General features: G+C 39.3%; 6 protein-coding genes across 7 annotated transcripts; 3 read left to right on the forward strand and 3 right to left on the reverse strand.

Annotated features, from left to right (window-relative positions):
• The first annotated feature begins 773 nt into the window (after positions 1-773).
• On the forward strand, positions 774-2,384 carry LOC101308875 (NADH dehydrogenase C1, chloroplastic/mitochondrial-like). Its single transcript, XM_004300664.1, has one exon. It carries the CDS (start codon positions 774-776, stop codon positions 2,382-2,384), a length of 1,611 nt encoding a protein of 536 aa, XP_004300712.1.
• An 806-nt stretch (positions 2,385-3,190) lies between these two features.
• LOC101293682 (21 kDa protein-like) lies at positions 3,191-4,246 on the reverse strand. Its single transcript, XM_004298624.1, has one exon. The coding sequence runs from the start codon at positions 4,145-4,147 to the stop codon at positions 3,554-3,556; it is 594 nt and encodes a 197-aa protein (XP_004298672.1). The 5' UTR covers positions 4,148-4,246; the 3' UTR covers positions 3,191-3,553.
• A 4,058-nt stretch (positions 4,247-8,304) lies between these two features.
• Positions 8,305-9,354, reverse strand: LOC101293974 (21 kDa protein-like). The gene has a single exon (XM_004298625.1). It carries the CDS (start codon positions 9,118-9,120, stop codon positions 8,497-8,499), a length of 624 nt encoding a protein of 207 aa, XP_004298673.1. The 5' UTR covers positions 9,121-9,354; the 3' UTR covers positions 8,305-8,496.
• Positions 9,355-10,862: 1,508 nt separating this feature from the next.
• Positions 10,863-12,976, reverse strand: LOC101294262. The gene is made up of 8 exons (XM_004298626.1): positions 12,829-12,976; positions 12,580-12,726; positions 12,393-12,490; positions 12,182-12,254; positions 12,028-12,088; positions 11,845-11,930; positions 11,665-11,754; positions 10,863-11,123 (listed from the first exon to the last, which is right to left on the reverse strand). Exons 1-8 carry the CDS (start codon positions 12,928-12,930, stop codon positions 11,061-11,063), a joined length of 720 nt encoding a protein of 239 aa, XP_004298674.1. The 5' UTR covers positions 12,931-12,976; the 3' UTR covers positions 10,863-11,060.
• Positions 12,977-14,476: 1,500 nt separating this feature from the next.
• LOC101294557 lies at positions 14,477-16,639 on the forward strand. The gene is made up of 4 exons (XM_004298627.1): positions 14,477-15,282; positions 15,568-15,752; positions 16,096-16,162; positions 16,280-16,639. The coding sequence occupies exons 1-4, from the start codon at positions 14,605-14,607 to the stop codon at positions 16,316-16,318; spliced, it is 969 nt and encodes a 322-aa protein (XP_004298675.1). The 5' UTR covers positions 14,477-14,604; the 3' UTR covers positions 16,319-16,639.
• Positions 16,640-17,882: 1,243 nt separating this feature from the next.
• LOC101294846 lies at positions 17,883-19,886 on the forward strand. 2 transcript variants are annotated; one of them, XM_004298629.1, is made up of 3 exons: positions 17,883-18,485; positions 18,567-18,602; positions 18,989-19,338. In XM_004298629.1, the coding sequence occupies exons 1-3, from the start codon at positions 18,164-18,166 to the stop codon at positions 18,994-18,996; spliced, it is 366 nt and encodes a 121-aa protein (XP_004298677.1). In that variant the 5' UTR covers positions 17,883-18,163; the 3' UTR covers positions 18,997-19,338. The 2 variants fall into 2 exon arrangements, with proteins under 2 accessions (XP_004298677.1, XP_004298676.1); XM_004298628.1 differs by lacking the exon at positions 18,989-19,338 and adding an exon at positions 19,453-19,886 and having other exon boundaries at positions 17,913-18,485.
• The last annotated feature ends 898 nt before the right edge of the window (positions 19,887-20,784 follow it).

The following is a 20,784-nucleotide window of genomic DNA, read 5'->3' on the forward strand; positions in this document are numbered from 1 at the left end:
ACTTGAAGTTTAAAGCGATACACGTCGTCATTTTTGGATCCAATTCCCGTAGAGCCCATACCATTCCTCACCCAAGCCCAGCCCACCTTCTCCAGACCAAACTCACCAAACCGGAAGCAGAAGAAACACAACTCGCTTTCTTCCTCGTTCCACAAGTTGAAACTTGTGGGGGTTCCTTCACAGTTCACAGCCTCCTCTTCAGTTCTTCACCTCTGATGAGTCAGCCCACTACCCACAACAAGGTATTTACAAGTTTTCCTACTGTACTTTGCAATTTGTTTACAACTTTCCTGTTTCCAGTGTCGATTTTAGAGTTGAGTGATTCACCGGTTTCCGGTGAACTTTCTGTGTTGCTAAGTTGCTGGATATTTGTGAAATGTTTCAGCTTTGAATACGCTTTTTCTTTTTCAGCATTTGATATAATTTGCTATATGCTCCCCAGATTACTGGCACTGATTTCTTGCTATTTTGCTTAGAATGCATCTTCTATTTCTGAATTAAATGCCAGTCAATCAGTGAGTGTTTCTATTTCTTCATGGGCGATTTTGCTATTCTAAGATATTGATTTAGTTAATTATCTGCGTATCTGCATCTGCTTTTGTTATTGTTTCAAGTGAATAGTGACAATGTGCTCCTGTGGTGCATTTGGTTCATATATGGTATGACTAAGGTTAAATCATAGGGTACATTAGCTGCATTTGGTTTTCCTATGATAGACTGATAGTGTGTGGAATGTAATCATGTGGCTTATTATGACAGATAAAACTGTAATCATGTCATCAACTGCATTTGCTGCTTCAGCCACTCTTCTACGGCTGAATTGTGAGGCAAAGCACCAGGCTAGGTTATTTCCTGATTTCTTGAGAAGAGGCCGGTCTAAGATATCGCTATTTGCTAGCTCGCAAAGGAAAAGATCGCAGTTTGTTATTGCTTCAAGTGCATCTGGGGGGAATGGAGGTGTTGCGGAGATATCTGAAGCTGAAACTGCCCCTCAATTTTATTCTTGGCCGGATGAGAAGAAACCAAGGGTGTGTATACTAGGTGGTGGGTTTGGAGGTCTATATACTGCTCTAAGACTAGAATCGTTAGTGTGGCCTGATGACAAGAAGCCTCAGGTGCTCCTTGTTGACCAGTCTGAACACTTTGTTTTTAAGCCAATGCTTTATGAGCTTCTCTCCGGAGAAGTTGATGCATGGGAGATAGCTCCTCGCTTTTCAGATCTGCTGGCCAATACAAATGTGCTGTTTATTCAAGACAAGGTCAAGCTCTTGTACCCTTCTGATCATTTGGGAATGAATGGACCTGCAAAATCAAGTGTTGGAGGGAGTGTCCTTCTTGAGAGTGGTCTTCTTATTGAATATGACTGGCTGGTTCTTTCTCTGGGTGCTGAACCTAAGCTTGATGTTGTACCAGGAGCGTTGGAGTTTGCATTGCCATTCTCGACTCTGGAGGATGCTCGCAAGGTTGATCTTAGGCTAAGAGAACTGGAGAGGAGAAAGTTCAGCAAGGAATCTCTGATACGTGTGGTGGTCGTTGGTTGTGGTTATGCGGGAGTTGAGTTAGCTGCCACAGTATCGGAGAGACTGCAGGACAGAGGCGTAGTGCAAGCAATTAATGTAGAAAACACAATTTGCCCGAACGCCCCACTTGGAAATAGGGAGGCTGCAACTAAAGTTCTCTCGTCCAGGAAAGTTGAACTTCTGTTGGGTTACTTTGTTCGTTGTATTCGCCAAGTTGTTGATACAGAAGCTTCAGAAAAACCAGCAAAGAGCATAGGAGTAGAACATGATTATGGGAAATATATATTGGAACTTCAACCTACTGAAAAGGGATTACAAAGTCAAACTATTGAAGCAGATCTTGTCTTATGGACTGTTGGGTCTAAATCTCTTCTTCCTCATCTGGAACCTGGTAACAGACGTAGTGCGCTTCCCTTAAACGGCAGGGGCCAAGCAGAAACAGATGAAACTCTTCGCGTTAACGGTCACCCACGCATATTTGCAGTTGGTGATTCTTCTGCTTTAAGGGAATCAAATGGAAGGCTTCTTCCTGCCACTGCACAGGTCGCTTTTCAGCAAGCAGACTTTGCTGGTTGGAATCTGTGGGCTGCAATAAACAACCGCCCGCTTTTGCCTTTCAGGTTTCAGAATTTAGGCGAAATGATAACTTTGGGAAGAAATGATGCTGCCATTTCTCCAAGTTTCATCGAGGGGTTAACGCTAGATGGTCCTTTGGGTCACACCGCAAGGAAATTGGCCTACTTGATTAGATTACCAACTGATGAGCATAGGCTTAAAGTAGGGATCAGCTGGCTCACAAAATCTGCTATAGATTCTGTTGCATCTCTACAGAGCACCCTCACTAAGGTTATCTCAAACTCATAGACTACTTTATTTTTACAATATATACCACGGCTCAGTCATTGTAAAGCAATTGAATCTTTTGAATGTTGGTAAGAAAACTTATAATGGAAGTTTTGTTATGAACATAACTAAAACAAACAATTTGTCTTGTTCAGGGAAAATAATACCTTCACTTAAAATAGTAGAGTGCAATACTACAATTCATGTTGATGAACACAAAAGGAATACAACTGTATATTAAAACTTCTACCCTCTCCAAAATACCTAATAATCCAGTAAAATGTTGTGTATAACTGCCAAACCTGGTCCCTCAGTCTGCAAATCATAATGTTAAATACCACCGGCCTTGGGGCTGGCAGTTTTGAAAAATGTACAAGAAATTATGAAATAACTACAATCGGGCGGCTTTTATGTCAAATAACAAAGACAGCGCCATATGCACATCAAGGCTTCCTAATCTATGAAGGGGACAATACTCACAATAGCAAATTGTTTTTTCAATGTGACAATAAGCAAATTGTTCAAGTAGCTTTCTCTACGTTTTCCAACATGTTTTTTTTAACTTGAAATAGCACGAGACTGTAATTAACATAAATTATTGGTCCATTGCCCCCTCACTAAAGCTTGTAAGGAAAAAATAGTCGCCCAACGTTGTATTGGAGCCTTGTCTGCTGTCGCTGCATCCTATAATACTAATCATCCTCCGACCCCCAGTTCTGTGTGTTTGAATTTATATGTGTATTTGTTTGTATCCCATTCCCTTCATTTACAACAAGTTTGCAAACAAGTAGTTCTGCATTTTGGTAAGCTATATGAACTCTAATAATAACCCAAAAAAGTATCCAGCCTTCTGGAGAGAGCTTAATTTCCTCTAATCTATCCAAAACAGATAGGTGCTTGGCATACTCAAGTCATTTCACAGGGTACTGTATTGATGCTACAGTTCCAAAGGCTTAAAACTTACAACCACTTTACAGAATCATATATTTACAGTCTGTTATAAAAACCATACTAGCTGCATATAGTCTATTTACCTCTCACAATTCAAGTTTTTATAGTATAATTTTCTTGTCCTGGATGATTTTACTCATAGACAAGTCTGTAATTTGGACACTAACAGACCATTAATTGGTCCGTTCTTGAGTAGCTAGTAGTATACACATTTGTTCCCATACAGCAATATTGCAGCTTTAGTTTGAGGCGTAGTTGTTGATGAGCGCCAAGGCATTGCTCGTCAGATGCGCGATCTTCGTTATTTCCCTCCGGACAATAGTCTCCACCCTTCCATTCAATTTAGGTTCATCAAAACCATCCAAGCAGGTGTCCTCATCAGTTAATGCAGCACTAACCCATGTTTGAATATCACTAATTTGAAACAAGAAACTTCTCGAGCCTTTAACTGCATGACCCAATTCACCTATGGACTTTCGCAGCTCATCCAAAGCATCACTAATCTCCTCCACACAGTCGAGTGTGGCTGCAACCTCTATAGGCTTCAGTCCATGAACTTTTGAACACCTGTTTATTACCGCGGAAGTTGCTTTGGTGGCTCTAAGGGTCACGTTGAGGGCGGTATGGGCTAGCACTTTCGGGCTGGTCTTGATTTTTCCAGCATAGATTGAGAGGGAGGTGTAGCACAGTTTCGGATAGAGCGTGACGCTGCATGATGTCTTTATGTACTCGGTGTTCACTTTGCTAGAAGATGCTGCAGCAGCTGTGCAGGGGTTTATGTGGTTAAGAAGCAACTGGAGAATAGGCAGAGCTAGCATCAGATGGCATTCCATCTCTCTCTCACTCCTCTCTTGAAGACTTCCTTTATTCGTTTTGATCGAGAGATTGATGAAGTTGTAGAGGAAGAGATGCCTTATATAGAAACTAACTAATTAAGTTGGTGGTTCCCGCCAGGCCGCCACTTGTTTGGAGGACGAGGTAAATTTAAAGAAAAGCTTATGAAAATTTGTCAGGATGTATACCCAGGATGTATACAAATAATAAATCATCAATCAATCAATAAGTTTCTAAATCAATCATTTAATTGTGCCTCCATATTTGAATAATGATCGAAACTCTAATATCAAAATTAACATCATGAATGAAGAATTCCATAACTAAGCTAGTACTTTGGATTAAATTCACAGATATGCGCTGGTAAAGTTAATCTGAACCATACATTATTAAGCACAGTTGATTAATCGTGCACGTAACTAACCGAGCACTGAAGTGACACTTTGTGACTTGCACATGCCTCTTCAATTTTTTCCGGGATTTAGATATTTAATAGTGATTGATGTCGTTGTGTTTCTATTTACTGGATTGAGTAAGATGGAAAACTTGTGTTTTTATGTCAATATTAATGGTGAATCAGTCATCCTCTTGGTAACTGGTTCTTAAATTTCACTGCTGTAAATTCTATGTGATCAACGACAGAAATGATTGGAAGACCGATGCAGAAACTACCAGAAATATTTGCAGCAGAAAGCTTACAGTTGAGAAAACTAGCGAGTACCTGCTGGTAAGACCTATGCAGAAACCATGGTGACATTCTGATTAGACAACAACATTCTTTCATCTGGTATTGAGTATTGACATTAATTAAGTAGGATCCTAGTAACATTGAAATAATTTATTCAGGTACCCTTTAACCCAATAATACTTCAAAGAAAATGGGGGATCCATCCTTGGCCTCTTGGATGAAGACAAATTATTTATCCTCATGAAAAATAAATTCTTCCTATATATTAGACATCTCCCAGCAAAGAATGCTCAGTTTCTGGCCAGAGTGTTCAATTCTTCTGTTTTTAGTCAAGGAAGATATATCAACTTAATCTTACGAACCAGATTAGGATAATAATAAATAAATTCTTCCTAGATATTAGACATCTCCCAGCAAAGAATGCTCAGTTTTGGCTAGAGTGTTCAATTCTTCTGTTTTTAGTCAAGGAAGATATATCAACTTAATCTTACTAACCAGATTAGGATAATGAATACAAATTTACAGATTAGGATCATCATCATAGTGATCATACACGTACAATAATTTCACAAAATAGAAGATTAACTTTGATTTTATGAATCTTAGTTTTCTGTAGCTGCTTAGATATGGTTAAACTATCAGCTGCTAAGTTCTGGGTGAATGGATAAACGAAGCTCCTGTAGTTATTCAAGATGTATATATTGTTTGAGGACTGTACATGCAAATACTTAGAATAATATGGATGTGGGATCGAGGACCCCGTACTAAAAATAAAAGAAGAAGGTGCTAGATTTGCTTCTCTAATCTAATTACATATCTAGATACACAAATTATCTATAAAAATTGATTGAATGCTCTGTTTGCAATAAGCAATTCTTCTTTAATATTGGTAGATATACAGACAGGCTTAGCTATCCTATTAAAAGCCTTATTTCCACTATGATCTCTAACAATACCTCCAAACCCTGCTGAACACAGATTTCCCTTTGAAAGGTACATTTTCTCTAAGCAATAGGTACCGGTGATTGGATGCAAATTTGCCGACCATCTTTATTTGCCCACCCTTATGCCCACCACTTAGATTTGATGCCACGTGTCCTTTTTCTTAACCCTCTCAAACTATGGTTAGCTATTTCAAATTGTAATAAATAAATTCTGTTTTCTTTTAATTTTAACTTTAACTCACTTTGAAAAAAAAAAAGAAATCTCCAAGTATTCTGACTTTCTGAGGACTCGTGGATACAACTCCAAGGCTAAACCCGACTAAACCTTGACAACTTCAACTAAACCCAAACGATACCTTTGGTTTTCTCTTCCCTTCTCTCATAAACAAGGTACGAAACTCTATCGATCTCCCCTATTTTCATACATTGCTTTTGAATTCGTTGAGTCTTGCCGCACTTGCTACATCTTTGTAAAATACAGACACAAAGGAGATGATATTGTGCTTGAAAAATTCTATTTGGATATATCATGATACAGACACAGAGGAGAATATTGTTGAGTCTCATCACCAAAAACAACAATAATCAACATTGATGGCCATATAGCACAATGCAAAATTTCAAGTGCTCAGGTTCATATTTTTTTTGGTCATCAACAATCGCTGGGCATCACAACCATTGCACAAAACATATAATATGTGTTGTTTTCACATCCTTAACAATATGAAGCCAAAATAGGAACTCAATCACCGATTTAGTTTTTTTTATTTTTTTTAAGCCGAGTCAAAAGTTAAAGTTAAAGTTAAAATTAAAACAAAACAGAATTTATTTATTACAATTTGATTTAGCTAACTATAGTTAGAGATAGTTAAGAGAAATGACACATGTCATCAAATCTAGCTAATGGGCATAAGGGTGGGTCGACAAATTTGCATCCCCCGGTGATTGGTTAAAACAGTACTCCAGGACCTCATTCACAACAAGATTTAGCACTAGCATATATAAACCAGTAAAATTATCTGGAACATGGCCAGACAGAACAAGGAATGTGATTTTATCTGAACAAGTTCACCAGTTTCAGAAAAGAAAACAAATTTAGATTTAGGTTTCTTAACTCTTGGGCCGGGCTCCTGGACTCCCCTTAGGTACATTAGCTCATCGATACGTAAATTTCAAGACCTTTCTTTCAAAATAGACATGCTATATACAGTGATACAGTTTAAGACTTTCCTGATTCTACAACCAATGCAGCATACCAGATAAGAACTTAAGATAGTCACATAATTGCATGATTACTACTATTAATAAAGATATTTGATCAGAACCTTCCATCCCCCATGCTACCCTTTCTTTCTTTCAATCCTTTCAAAGTTTCAAACAAACATAAACAGACACTCACATCCAATACTCTCCACATGTGATCTCCATGGGATTTTGTCTGCTCCCAATTAACTTTAGAATGCAGGTTGAGCTTGAGATGGTCCACAAATCACTTTTATGGGGACTGCAGGACTCATTATGCCCCATAATCATTCACCAGGCCCCTTCATGCATGCAACTGCCTCCCCACCATTTTGATGTGGTAATTAATCAGCTTTTCAATCTTCCATGTGCTTCATCTCATTTCCATGCTCAATGACTAGGCTTGATAAGTCTGATATATTACTTAACTTGATGAATGACTCATTTGTTTAAACTTAACCAAGTAGTCGATCTGATTCTGTTTCAAGCAGTGAGAAACAGTTTTGCTGATTGCAGAATGTTTCCAGTATAAGCTTTTTTAGTAGAGGAGATGTCCCATCTCATGGAAAAGGCTGTAAATTTAGAGATAAGTTTCTCCCTGAATTTTATATTTCTCTGCATCTTCTTTAGATTGCTTTCATGACGTGGGGAATCAACTAAATCTAGATTTGGTCGTCTCGACTCTCTGCCTGTAAAGGAAGTCCAAAAGTTGCCAAAGATAAAAATAGCAATAAGAATTTGATCACATCGAAAATGACACATTGTTTTGATCATATTTTGTTTGTTCATGTAGCCCGAAAATCGCGGCAAAACTGTCTGCGTGTTCTTTGGGATGAATTTCTGCTTCGGAAATCGAGGTGATAAGAAGATGCTAGATGTGCTTAAAAAGAAATGCTTTGAGTGCATGCTCATCCAAATGAACGTAAATTTGAGATATATATGATCATCTACTGTCAAGTGACTAAATAAAGAAAACATCAGCTCTTACAAAGTCTTGGCTTCAGATCGAGTCCAGAAGGAATTATCGAACTGCTACATCAAAGAATCATGTTTGGAAAAAAAATAAAAAAATCAATGTGGTAGCTGTCATTTCAAATTGAACAGAAAACATGTTGGAAGGGTATGATTTACTCATATTGCACAAGTCTATAGAAGCATACAATTGGGAAAGGTTAATCATATTCAGGTGATTGATGAGATGCTCTCTGAGTGTGTCCAAATCATTTGATACTAAATTTTGAAACCATTTCAGACATTTTAATTAGAAGGAAGGATGCATGTTCTTCACAAACAGAACTAGTATATTACAGTCAAAACAAAAGCATAACTGGTACAAAACTTAAAGGTTGTCATCTTACACATCAACCAGCAAGAACAATACCCTCTAAGACAAAATCTAGGCCAGGCACAAAGTCACGAACCTTACTAATACCATGTCCCATTTACATAGTCCCTAAACTCACTTGTACTAGATCTAAGGATCTTTGGCAGCTGCAGCCGCCTTGTGTTTAGTTGCAAAGCGATTAACCAGAGCTAGTGCGTTGCTAGTGACCTGAGCAACATCATTGACCCTTCTTCTGATAGCAACCTTGATATTTCCATCCATAAGACGACCTGAAAACCCATCAAGACAAGTGGTCTCATCAGTGAGTGCAGCACTAACCCAAGTCTGCACATTGCTCATGTGCCACATGAACTCCTGACCAAAGGCTCGACCCGTATGTCCAAGCTCCCTCATCGACTGGCCAATCTGGTCCACGCCATCCCCCATGTTCTCTATGCAGTCTTTCACAGCTCTGTACTCCCTAGGCTTGATCCCCCTAACTTTAGTCAACTTGGTCACAAAGGATTCAGCTTTTCGCACCCGGGATAGGCTCACTGCCAAAGCAGTCTGAGCTAGCTGTCTTTCACTCTGTCGAATCGAGCGTGCATAACCTGCAAGGCATTGCACACACAGAGCTGGGTACTGTGTTGCTCTGCATGAAGCTTTGATGAACTTAGTGGAACTTGAGTGTCTGGGAGGGGTTGAGTCTGCTTTACCAACCAGGTAAACAACATGGAAAAGAACTAGTAAGGAAATAAAGCCTAGTCTCGCCATGTTTGAGGATATAGGAGATGAAGTATAGGTTTTCAAGGAGGTATGAGAGTTTTATAGAGAGAGCTAAGAAGGGTTAAACTTTCTTTTGGAGATATAAAGTGAAAGTGGTCACATGCCTACTTTGCTCTTGAGCTACTTGTATTGCTTTCTGTTTTGTCATCTTTATTATTCTTTTACATTTTCGAACTGATATGCACTGTAATGGAGTAAATGTAGGCCTAACACTTTGAAACCTCAAAATACTTGATCTCTTCCCTTGTTAGTTATTACATGAATTTGAACAAACTGATTGAGATTTGGCCAATAGGTAGGCATATGATCTAGAAGTAACCTTATGCTGACATGCATAATGTTAAATGGTCCAAGTACTTGGTCTGAATTTTACTTTATACTGTTATATGGTCTAATGATGAATAACAACTACAGTTAGTGAGATGATAATTTACTAAATACAAAAGTATCAACTGAGGACGATTAGGTAGAATCTATCGATAATATCTAAACGTAAAGCATTTTTTGCATCTGATGATGCAGATGGATTATCAAACTACATCAGAAAATGATTAAAACCCTCTTCCATAATTAGTATAAAAGTATATAACCAGCCTTATCTGAATGCGCGATGATATGTCAAGCAAAAGTATGAGGCTCATTGTTACACCCAGCTTAGGTCACTACTCACTAACTTGAGGCAGACCTCCCACTTTGGTTAGGCACTTGGTAGAAATAATTTATTCCAACGATTCTGGTTTTTTCCTGATTCTATATTACATCAATGTAGTAACTCAGACGCATGGAAGATCATCACTCAGTAAAAAGCAAAATGACCATAGACAAGAACCTACTACTTTTTTCCTTTTTCTTGAAAGGCAACCTACTACTTTTCATGCTTGAAAACCCTGCTGAGTCCTTATGCCTGGAGTTCAGCCAAACAGTCTGAGTGTATCTACCCAAGTTAGAATGTCAGTTGTTCTTGCACCTAACTCTAGAGGAAGAAGATCAATGCTTACAGTACTGAGTCCTCTTTCATGTGTCAGGCACAGACTACCCAGCTTCGAAGAGCATCTCTATGATATGATAGAATGCCTGGAATTAACATGCATGCCAAAGAAAGCACTCGGTCCTGACACTCTACTACTGGCATGTCACTTCATGCCTCTCAAGTCTCAAGTGCTTTACAAAATAGTGACCACTTCTCAACCAAACAGTCAGTGACCACTTTCAAGGACTCACAACGTTCAAACCCCATTGTTAGTGCAAGAAATTATGAACTTCTCAGCTAAATCACATGACAGTGCAAGAAATATGACATATAACATGTGTATATATCAACTGAAATAGGGAAAAATCAACAAAACAATTTTAATGATTCCTTGCTGTTTGGCATTTCAAATGTGTCTAGTTATGTTTTATAGCTTTCTGTTGACTCAAGTTTAATCCTTTGTTTCATATTACTTTATCCAAATGAAGCCTAACTAGTAGACCATGAATTCCCACCTGACACTTTGTATTCCCTTTCTCTTTTGTCAATAAAAGTTTGCTTCTTATCCGAAAACCTTTCCACTTGAATGAGCCCTATTGTCTCATCCTACCAGATCATCAGACACTGGCCTAACTCTTCTTAATATTTCATCTGAAACACATCTGTGGTAACTGTATCATGTATCTTTTGTTCTCATAACTCTGTTTTGAGACTATGTTTGTATATAGATCTGGAATGTCACTATATGTGTGTACTGTGTAGTATTGCAAGTCTCAAGCATGTATTGATACAATAATATACTCAATGTTTACACTTTTCTTGTTCATTTATAAATAAAAACATAATCTATCAAATGTAGTGTCACACACATTATAGACAGATCAATTAAACAATCAAAGTCGCCAAAATTTCGTCTAAAATGTTACTCAGCAGGCACATAATATTTACCGACTCATCACTAAACTGTCATGTACTTGAGGACAGCTCCACGTAGCTTTTCCATGAACTCAGCCGCTTGCTTCTGCATAAATTAACATTGAAATAAATCTACTGATCGACTTGGTTCACCATGCAACTGAATAAGAGTTAACAGCAACTTTTTGTGTTTTTATGTACTTGTTGCAAGACCTATACGGCTGGTATATAAGTCAAGTGGACAGTGGTTGCTACAGGAAGAAGACATTTACCTGATTACTCTATGACAAAGTTAAGAACACTTAGAAGTTGGCATGGGGTAAAAATGAGGACTGGAATATGTGTACTTCATCTATGTTTAAACCACCAGATCATTTTGCAGCAGGCTAAGTAATTAGAAGAAAGTGATTCCTTGCACACTAATTTCATCATGTGGTAGCTTTATTTTCATTAGAAGATTCCTTGCCCCAGTTTCTCGATTAGTATTATATATAGGTGGCATAAAGCTAGTAAGTAGTTTCATGTTCAGGCGAAGATGGTGTGTTTCATGAGGTATTATGGAGCCTCAAACTTGGAAAGGCAAACAAAACCATGAGATCCGTAAACCACATGAAGAAATCTGACAGAATCATTAGCATGGCAATTACCTGGTCACCCTGCTGTGCACTTGCTATGTTTTCATCAAGAATTGTCAACAAGGATCTATTAAGTTCGTTGGTTTCAACCATCCCCAGTAACTGCATTGTCAAGAGCAATTAACTAAGTCGAGTGACACAGTACAAAAGCATTCAACTTCAAAGTAGATGAGTGAAAAGAGCATCACATACAGTTTCTTTGATATTCTTTGATGACAAGATTTTGGTCAGACTTTCTTTGGCTTTAACGAGGTCAATTTGCATTTTATCATACGCTTCTGTAACAGAAAATGCGGCCAAAATTTGGCAGTTTCAGTAAGCAGCCAACAACAAAGGTGAACTCTTTATCATCAAAATGGGCGGACTTTAACAAACCTGTTCCTTCCTGAAGCGCTTTCTGCAGTGCTTCCAGCTCAATCAGCCTATCTTCTACATCCTAATAAACAAACCATCACCAAATGCACACCGTCAATCTAGTAATCAAGTTGTGCCGCAATTTTCACCAAAAAGAATAGTTTCAGTAACCAACCTGAGTTTTTGAAACCGCAAACCGTAGCTGACCAATCTCAAATTGTAGGTGCGAGAAAAATTCCTTGTTCAATCTGTATATAACAAACTTCATTTGTTAGAGTAAAAACTTGAGGTGTGTGTTCTTCCATTTCTCATTGCTTAATTTACGCATTCCCAACATTCACATTTTCGACAACGTTCACAAGTAAACATGGATGCAAAGAACCAACCTTGGCCTCAACCTGGAAATCTCGAACTCAATCTCCCTAGCTTCAGTATCAAGGAAATACTCGATCAACCCCTCTGCAGTGTCTGGAGCTACCCGAGACTTAAAACCCAAGCAAACAAAAAAAAACAATCACAAGCTAATAATTTAACACTAATAATCAAAATTCAAAACCAGGTTGTGAAACTCACTTCTCTAACAGCTCGACGGCGCTCTTTCTCTTCAATAACTTGGCGCTCAAACGCCTCTCGAGCATCGGAGTCCTTCTCCAGCCGTCTCTGGAACTCTTTCCGGGCTATGTGGCCCGTCTGCGCCGGCCCGAGTATACCTTCTGGATCCTTCAACACCATCAAGTTCGAATATATTCAAGACTAGACAAAAAGAAGAACTAATGCATGGTTCTTTTTGGAACAGAAGAAGGCAGAGTTTGAAGGGCTTACCCATGTGACGCAGGCAATCCTAGTGGGCCTGAGACGGCGGGGAGTGGGCCTTGAAAGAAAGGCGGAGCTTGTGGTGGCGATGCCAATGCTTAGAGCTGCCATTAGCTCTGCTCAGCCTCTGCCTTTTGCTCTGTTTTGTTATCTTCGCTTTTGGTTTGGGTTGGGTTGGCCTACTAATACAGAAATTACGAATTGACGAAAATGCCCCCGTTAGAAATGACCTCATCGCGTAAAATCCAAAACGCTCTCACTCACTCCCCACCTCACAATTTCCCGCGCGCTCGCAAACCCTAAATCCCCAAATTTTCCGATCAGGTTGACTGAAATGGACTCCGACGTCGACGTTTCGCGGTGGGTCCTCGAGCTCCTCCTCCGCGAGCGCAACTGCGACAAGCGAGTCCTCGCCGTGTTGCCGATCTCCGACGACGACGGGCGGTTGAAGAAGACTCTCCTTCTCCGAGCAATCGAGTCTGAAATACTGGACGGCGCTGCCGTCACCGAAACCATCCTCGATTCCTTGGAGTCGATCGAGGTTCTGGACCGCGGGCAAGGCGTGCCGATCACGGACTCCATGAGGGCGGCGTACTGCGCCGTCGCGACGGAGCTGACGGTGAAGTTTTTGGTTTGCTCTGGCGGGAAAGAGCCGGGCGGGAAGTACGTGGAGGCGGTGGACAAGATTTGGCGAGGTAGGGTTAGGGTTTTGGAGGAGCGTGAGGGTTGCGGGCTTGTATCGGCTGAGTTGAAGGAGAGAAGAGATGAGGTGGAGGCTGGGATTAGGGATATCGAGGTTTCGAAGAGGCTAGCGAGTTTGGATACTAGAAATGATGCGCTGAGATTGGTTGCGGCGTATGTGGAGGAAGCTTTGGCCTTGCTGGGTCCTCCGTTTATTGCTTGGGCTGTTAGGTATAGTATTGGAAAGGAATTCGGAGGTGAGCAGGTTGCGGTGGAGAATGATGGTAATGTGGGTAAGGGGTGTGAAGTGCCGGTTCGAGTGGCGAATGGGGCTGAAGTGGCGGTGCCAATGGCTAATGGGGTTGATTTGGGTGTTAATGGGGCTGATAACAATTCAGAGGCACAAATGGTGAATGGGGCTAATGATGTTACTAATGGGTCTGAACTGGGGGTGCCAAGGACGGATGTGGCTAAGGTTAGTAATGTCTCTGAGCAGGAGGCACATGATGCTACTGATAAGTCTGAACAGGAGGTGCCACGGACGAATGAGGTTAACGTTAGTAGTATCTCTGAGCAGGAGGCTCGTGATACTAATGTGGGTGATGAGTCTGGATCACAAGTTGTGACTGTATCTTATTTCAATTCCAGGTCTAATATGGATCCCCATATGAATGGTGTTCAAGTGCAGGTAGTGGGGGCACGGAGGTCGCCACCTAATGAAAACTGTGGTGTCCTTAGCTTTGAACCTGCAACTAAAGAGACAGGTATAGGAGATATTTCTTTTACATCATTGATGGAGAGAGTGTGCTATGTATTGCTTATCTGGGTTTTAATTATGCTTTTTTATCATCTTGAATTTTGCCGCATTTTCCACAACTTGTGACTATCTGATATTCTATCTTCCGTGTTGTTCGGTGATATGCTGATAACAATTATGCAGCTATTTCTTGTTTATGCTAACGCTATATCGCTCAAGTTTGATATATATTCACCTGATTAATAATGTGTGCTGATTTTGGCACTCCACTTTTTAGCTGCATAAATGTGCAGTGCAAGTGGTAATGTATATGTTAAAGTGGAGTGCCAAATTCATCACCCTTCATTATGCTTCATCATTGCACAAATGTTATTGTACAGTACTTTTCGTCTTCCTGTTCATTTCATGTAGAAACTCCAAGGACAACGACAGTTAGACGCAGGCATGGACCAGCTAAGATTAGAGATGATGAAGATGTGGGTACAGTAGCATCAGTTGGCATATATGACTCAGTGTCCAGTGCTGAAGTTAGAAAAGTGCAAGAACTCAAGTCCGATGTGGGTACAGAAGCATCAGTTGGCATATATAACTCAGTGTCTAGTGCTGAAGTTAGAAAAGTGCAAGAAGAACTGAAGTCCGGTGTTTTGGATCTACAAGCTGTAGTGACAAAGCCACTTCCTCATGTTTTGCACGTGTCGGAAATGGTAAGATCTAGGTTGGGAATGAGACCTGTGGATCATGTAAGTGGAGAAAACAAAAGTGCAGCAAATCCGTCTGTTGAAAAGAACGCTGAGCCTGATCAATTTAATGATGATAATCATGGAGACCAGACCAGTCATCAGAATGATGTTCCCCAACCTATTGGGAAAGAAAGTTGTGCACCAAATCTATCTGTTGACAAGGGAAAGGGCACGGAGAATGATCAAACGGGTGATGTCAAACGTGGAAATCCGTCTTGCAGTTCTCAGAATAATGTTCCTCGAGCAGGCTTGATGGAACGTAATAGTACTTCCCATACTTATGAGGTAGTTATGTTCGTATTTTGCTCTTCCAGTCTTACAGCTCCTTTCAAGTTACACAGTGTGTGGAGTGCATCTAGTTTCTATTAGCATATGCATATTGAATTATCCATACCATATTTTTGGCAAGGAGAAGGTAAATGAACCCCAGTAGATTCCATGTTGGATTTGTGACGTGTGAGTTCTCTTTTTTGGTCGAAGATCTATGAGTTGCTCTGGTTTAAAATTTGTGGTGGTTCTGTTTGTTTATAGAGTTGTCTTATGTGAGTTTTTTTTTTTTTTTTTTTGCAGTGGGATGACTCGCTAGGTATGTCACCTGAACTAACATATAGCAAGGGGAGGTTTCACCTACCTAGTCTAAAAAGGAATGCTTTTTCTCCACTGAAGGAGTATGAGGATGAAAGATTTCCTAAGAGGAGAAAAAATAAGAGATGGAGCTTACAAGAAGAAGATATGTTAAGGACTTGTGTGCAGAAGTATGTACTTGTTTCTATATTTTATGCACTTCTCTCTATTTCTCCAGCTTCATGTTGTTCAAGCCACCTTCCTATTTCCATAGTTTTTTTAGGTTGGGGTTAGATGGTCGTTTTGTAGGTCTTAGCAGATTATTGGTAGTGGTTTTGTATTTCTTTTCACTTCAATCAAGCTCGTTAGTAGGATTGTTTAGTTGCTTCATAATTTTCATCTCTGAAAATATGATCAGAATTTGATGTCCTTGGTACTTACTAGCAACATTCTTCTATTGGCCGAGTAGGTAGCATTCGTTATTAGTTTTAAACTGTTTCCTCCTTTTCATCAATGTATCCCTTTATAATGCAGGTATGGCATTGGCAGATGGAAGTGTATCTTGGAAGCACACCGAGATGTATTTGAAGATAGAACTGAGGTACCTATTTTCTGCTGTATATTTAGAATGGCTGTCAGCTGCTTACATCAACTTAAATGTAAATGTTCTGCTCTTAGCATTTGTGGTCTTTAAGCCCAATGAGTTTACTGTGTTCAGGTTGATCTAAAGGACAAGTGGAGAAACATGACTAAATAGAGGCACCTGTGAATAGTCTACTACTATTTTGAGAACGGAATAGTCTACTACTCCGATGCATTTGTTCGTGTTTATTAGTCTATGATACCCTCATCGGAGCTGTACAGGGTCATGTGTGCATCGATCAAATGCTACGATTGTACTCCGATGCTTTTGTTGGTGTTTATTAGTCTATGATACTCATCGGAGCTGTACAGGGTCTGTTTTTGTGTTAACGAAAGGATGCATGTGTGCATCGATCAAATGCTACGATTGTAAGCATGTAATGTAATGCTTAATGAGTTAATTCACTCGCTCTTATTCTTCTCACCCGAAGCATTCAAATTCGAAGCTTGAAATTACCAGTCATCTGGCAAATAATACATATCATCACGAGACACGAAAACAAGAAGACATCAACATTTCAACAAGACTGTTTTTCTCACTCTCTTACAAAACTCTGTCAATCAATATTCGTTTGGTTCCTAATTTGCTAGGGTCACCGTAGATTGTTGATTTATAATACCGCCGTCTACTTTCAAAGTTCAAACAATCAAACCTATCACAATCATATGCGAAATGTTGATCGCTAGAATGTTGTTTTCCCTTTGTTTTGTGATTCATTTTCATTTCATCTACTATTTAGTATTTTACAGATTACGACCCGCTCTTCATTATGTGTAACACTTCAAGGTGAAACGTCAAGTTAGGGAGGAGAAATCCTGCAAAGTAATACCGGCATAAACAAAATCGGTCGTCTACTCGTTATCACCAACCAGAAACTTAAAAGTTATAAAATGGCCTAATCAATTCTGTTTTACGTTATGAACTTTCCAACACTTGACAAATGATAAGTTGACTGGCTCAGTCTCAAATCCTTGCATTGACCTAAATTATCATTTGCGGTCCATCCATATAAAAAAAATACAGAGATGGCCATCCATATAAAAAATACACAGATGGTCTTGGCAGGAATGTACCACCTTGTCAAATACCGACTTTGTCTTCCTCGATCGACTGTGTGAATGCAGGATTGTATGAGATGATCTTCAGACGGCTTGGTAACAATTTCCAGTCTTGTATTCACATTTCACAGTCGCATGGTTCTGCCACTTTCGTTTTATCGGTTGGAGGTTTCAAGTAACGAAATGATTCCTTGTATTGCTTATGTAACAACATTCCAAATGGAGATTTATAGTCTGTTTTACTATGTTCTCCCCCTTTTTTTCTTTCTAGAAACGTTTTCTTCCCATAGTTAAGAATAAATTAAGATTTAACAATGTCATCCATATTCAAACCTGCATATAGATAACTATACATAGTCTCTTACCAACTGGACTACCGTGATGGTTTAATATTCATAATTTATCTAACAACCCATAATTTTAGATCATTCAACTATTAAATTAACAATCTTGTTGATAAATTATTAAATCAATCATTAGAAAAGAAATAAAACAAAACTTAGGTAGAACAAACCATTTAATGTGGTAAAGTTGTTCGAGCTAGTTAATATGAAACTGAGTTTGAGTTTCAATTCTCACAAAACTTGTGTGGGTGGGATATAGCCTGTCATTGCTGGGATAATTTGGTCTGAATATTAACTACCTATGTAGCTACCTCATTCTCAATGGAAAAATAAAAAGTTAGAGAGAGCGTGGTTCAACGCTCCATGAACCTACGTGGTCAATCGTCTTGTCCGCACAAGTAATGATAACAGGCTAACTCACAGCCGTGTGTATATATACAAAGACAAACAGGAAGAGTCTCAAGGCAACCCAAACAGAAAGACAACAGCTAGAGGCCTAGAGCAGAGACCAAACTCCTCCCAATAATACACCAGAGAGGAGCAAGCAAATTGTAGTGATGGGTTGCGGCAACATTTCGACACTGACGGTCATGGTGGTGGTGGTGGCCTTGTTGAGCTGTATGGCTCCCCCAAGCAAGGCACAGCAGCAGACCTGCGCTAATGACCTGCTGCCTTGTGGAGACTACCTCAACAACACCGACCAACCATCCACCACCTGCTGCACCGCCATCAAACAGACTGTGGATACTCAGCTCACCTGCCTCTGCACTCTATATACCACCCCCGGCCTTCTCAAGGCCCTTGGCGCCAACATCACCTCCGCTGTTAGAATCGCCAACGCTTGCGGCGTCAACTCCCTCGATGCCGATAAGTGCAACGGTACGTAATGCTTTGACACCTTTTCAGATCTTGATTGTGTATGAACTAACTAGTGTGAACTAATTGAATTGGTTTTTGCAGCTGTCCGGGGTCAAGCGCCTGTTTCTCCACCTACAGGTACCAAACCTTGCTCTCATATTAATATCTTTTCAATGCCCCATTTACATTTCAACACAAAGCATTACAATTTCAGACGGCCTCTTACCAAATTAGTCTTCTTTAACATGAAATAAGCGGTGTGTTACTAAATACTTCAATCTCGATCATAACATGATAGACTATTTTTTATAAGTTTGAAATTCTGAAAATGAAAGTTAAGCTGTCTGTTTGTGAAATGCACAATTTAAAAATATTATGGCACCAATAAGAGAACTTCTCCTGGTTTTTTACTTGGATCATCATCGTTGTGGTCACCTTTCCATGTTCTAGAATTCTTTGCATTTCAAATCTTGAATAGTTCATAGTCCTAATTTTTTTTTTGTTGATAATTGAATCCCTTGAAGAAAAGTAGGTAAAGGACAGAGTGTTTTTGCCAAATCAAAGAAGAAGACAGGGTGTTAGAATGGTCTGAGCGCAACACAAGGAATGTGTTTGGGTTGGGGAATTTAGGTTGCCTCCAATTTTGACCACAATATATTAAAGATGTGAAAGCAAGAGTTTTTTTTTTAATTTTTCATCCTTTGACAGGTTTCATCTTCTGTGGTCTTCATGATTACTTGGGTTTCGAAAATTCAGAGTTTGTTAACAAATAGATGTTAAATTCAGTGCTCATTAAGACACGCCATTCTTTTCATCCTTAGTTTGGCCAAATGCAGTGCTCATTAAGACATGCCATTCTTTTCATCCTTAGTTTGGCCAAATGCTGAAGCTTCTTCTTCTCTGAGGCCCAAAGTCACAGAATTTGATCATTGAATTAAATTGGCAATATATTTCCTGTGTTCATATACATTTGTGATTCATTTTGCAGCTGTACCGGGAGGTGATGGTAGCAGTGGTTCCGTCAGGATTGTGTGGACCGGATTCCCTGCTCTGCTCTTATTCTGGGCTTCCGTCATGTATTACTAGTTTTTTTTCGCAGCCGATAATTATAGTCTATTGAGTAAATAAAGCGAAGATCGTTTGGTATTAGGGTCCAGAGCAGAAATTTGGAGATCATTGTATTTGCTTCATGTTGGTCGAGATTAATTTATTTGAGTAGCATTTTTAGCTTGGATCATCTTGTTCAGTATTGCTTATGATTGTGTGCTTTTGGTAGCACTATTGACCAGATTTATGCTTGTATCATGTACTGGTGTTCTGAAGTATTAGTAATGAATCAATGTTGCGAATGAGTGAGACTCAATGTGGTTTGTAGTCTGTAATGGGGAAATGGATTCTCTGCTCTTATGTGGTTTGTAATGGGAAAATAGATTCTCTGCCCTTATTTGCAGCTGTTTCAAATTGCGAACTGTATTTTACACTGGATCCGTAAAGTGTTTAGAATCCATCTGAATGAGATTGATCTACAAGTTGGTTGCATCTAAACTTGATGTTTACCGATGTACTTCATCTCAGAGCTTACTCTTCCTCTCCATCTGGCATCTAATAGCATTGCTCTTTATTGCTTTTCTTACCTGCCTTACCTACACAAAAAATGGCATTACTTGGGTGGTTAGCAAGGTATGATGATTTATAAAAGGAAATGCTTTACTTATGAAATCCATTCTTCATATCTAGTACAACTGCACAAGCCTCTTCTAGTTCACACACAATACTTTGATTTGATATCGTCGTCTCCAAGCGTCTCGTGGTTGTGTCCTTATAGGAGGGTTTACCTAATTATGCACCCCCACCATTTCAAATAATTTGAACGATGCAGACATTCACACAAAATATTCACAGTTCCAACATATCGGCTTGCTAATGTGTTTTCGATAATGATATTTTCATGGCCTGTTTCCATTTTGGAAAATTTCCTTATCCCTTAACGCTATACTAGCTCGTGTATGAATTTTCCCAATATTGACAAGTCTTTTCCTTATACATGTAACAGATTAATCAATGAAAATCCACGAATATTTAAATATAAGCCTAATGCATCACGTATCTTTCAATTGCCTACCATATATTATAGAAGGGATATGAAATCCACACTTGTAATCCACACTCTCATTTTTTATTTTTAGTCATTATTTTCATAAAAAAACAAAAATTAAATCAGTAAAAACAAAATTTAAATTATCAAAAATAAATAATGAAAGTGCGAATTACAATTTAGAGAAGGTGAATTTCACTTCCCATTATAGAGCTGCATCGATAA

This window comes from Fragaria vesca, linkage group LG5 (genome assembly GCF_000184155.1).
Source record: "Fragaria vesca subsp. vesca linkage group LG5, FraVesHawaii_1.0, whole genome shotgun sequence".
Lineage (NCBI taxonomy): Eukaryota > Viridiplantae > Streptophyta > Magnoliopsida > Rosales > Rosaceae > Fragaria > Fragaria vesca.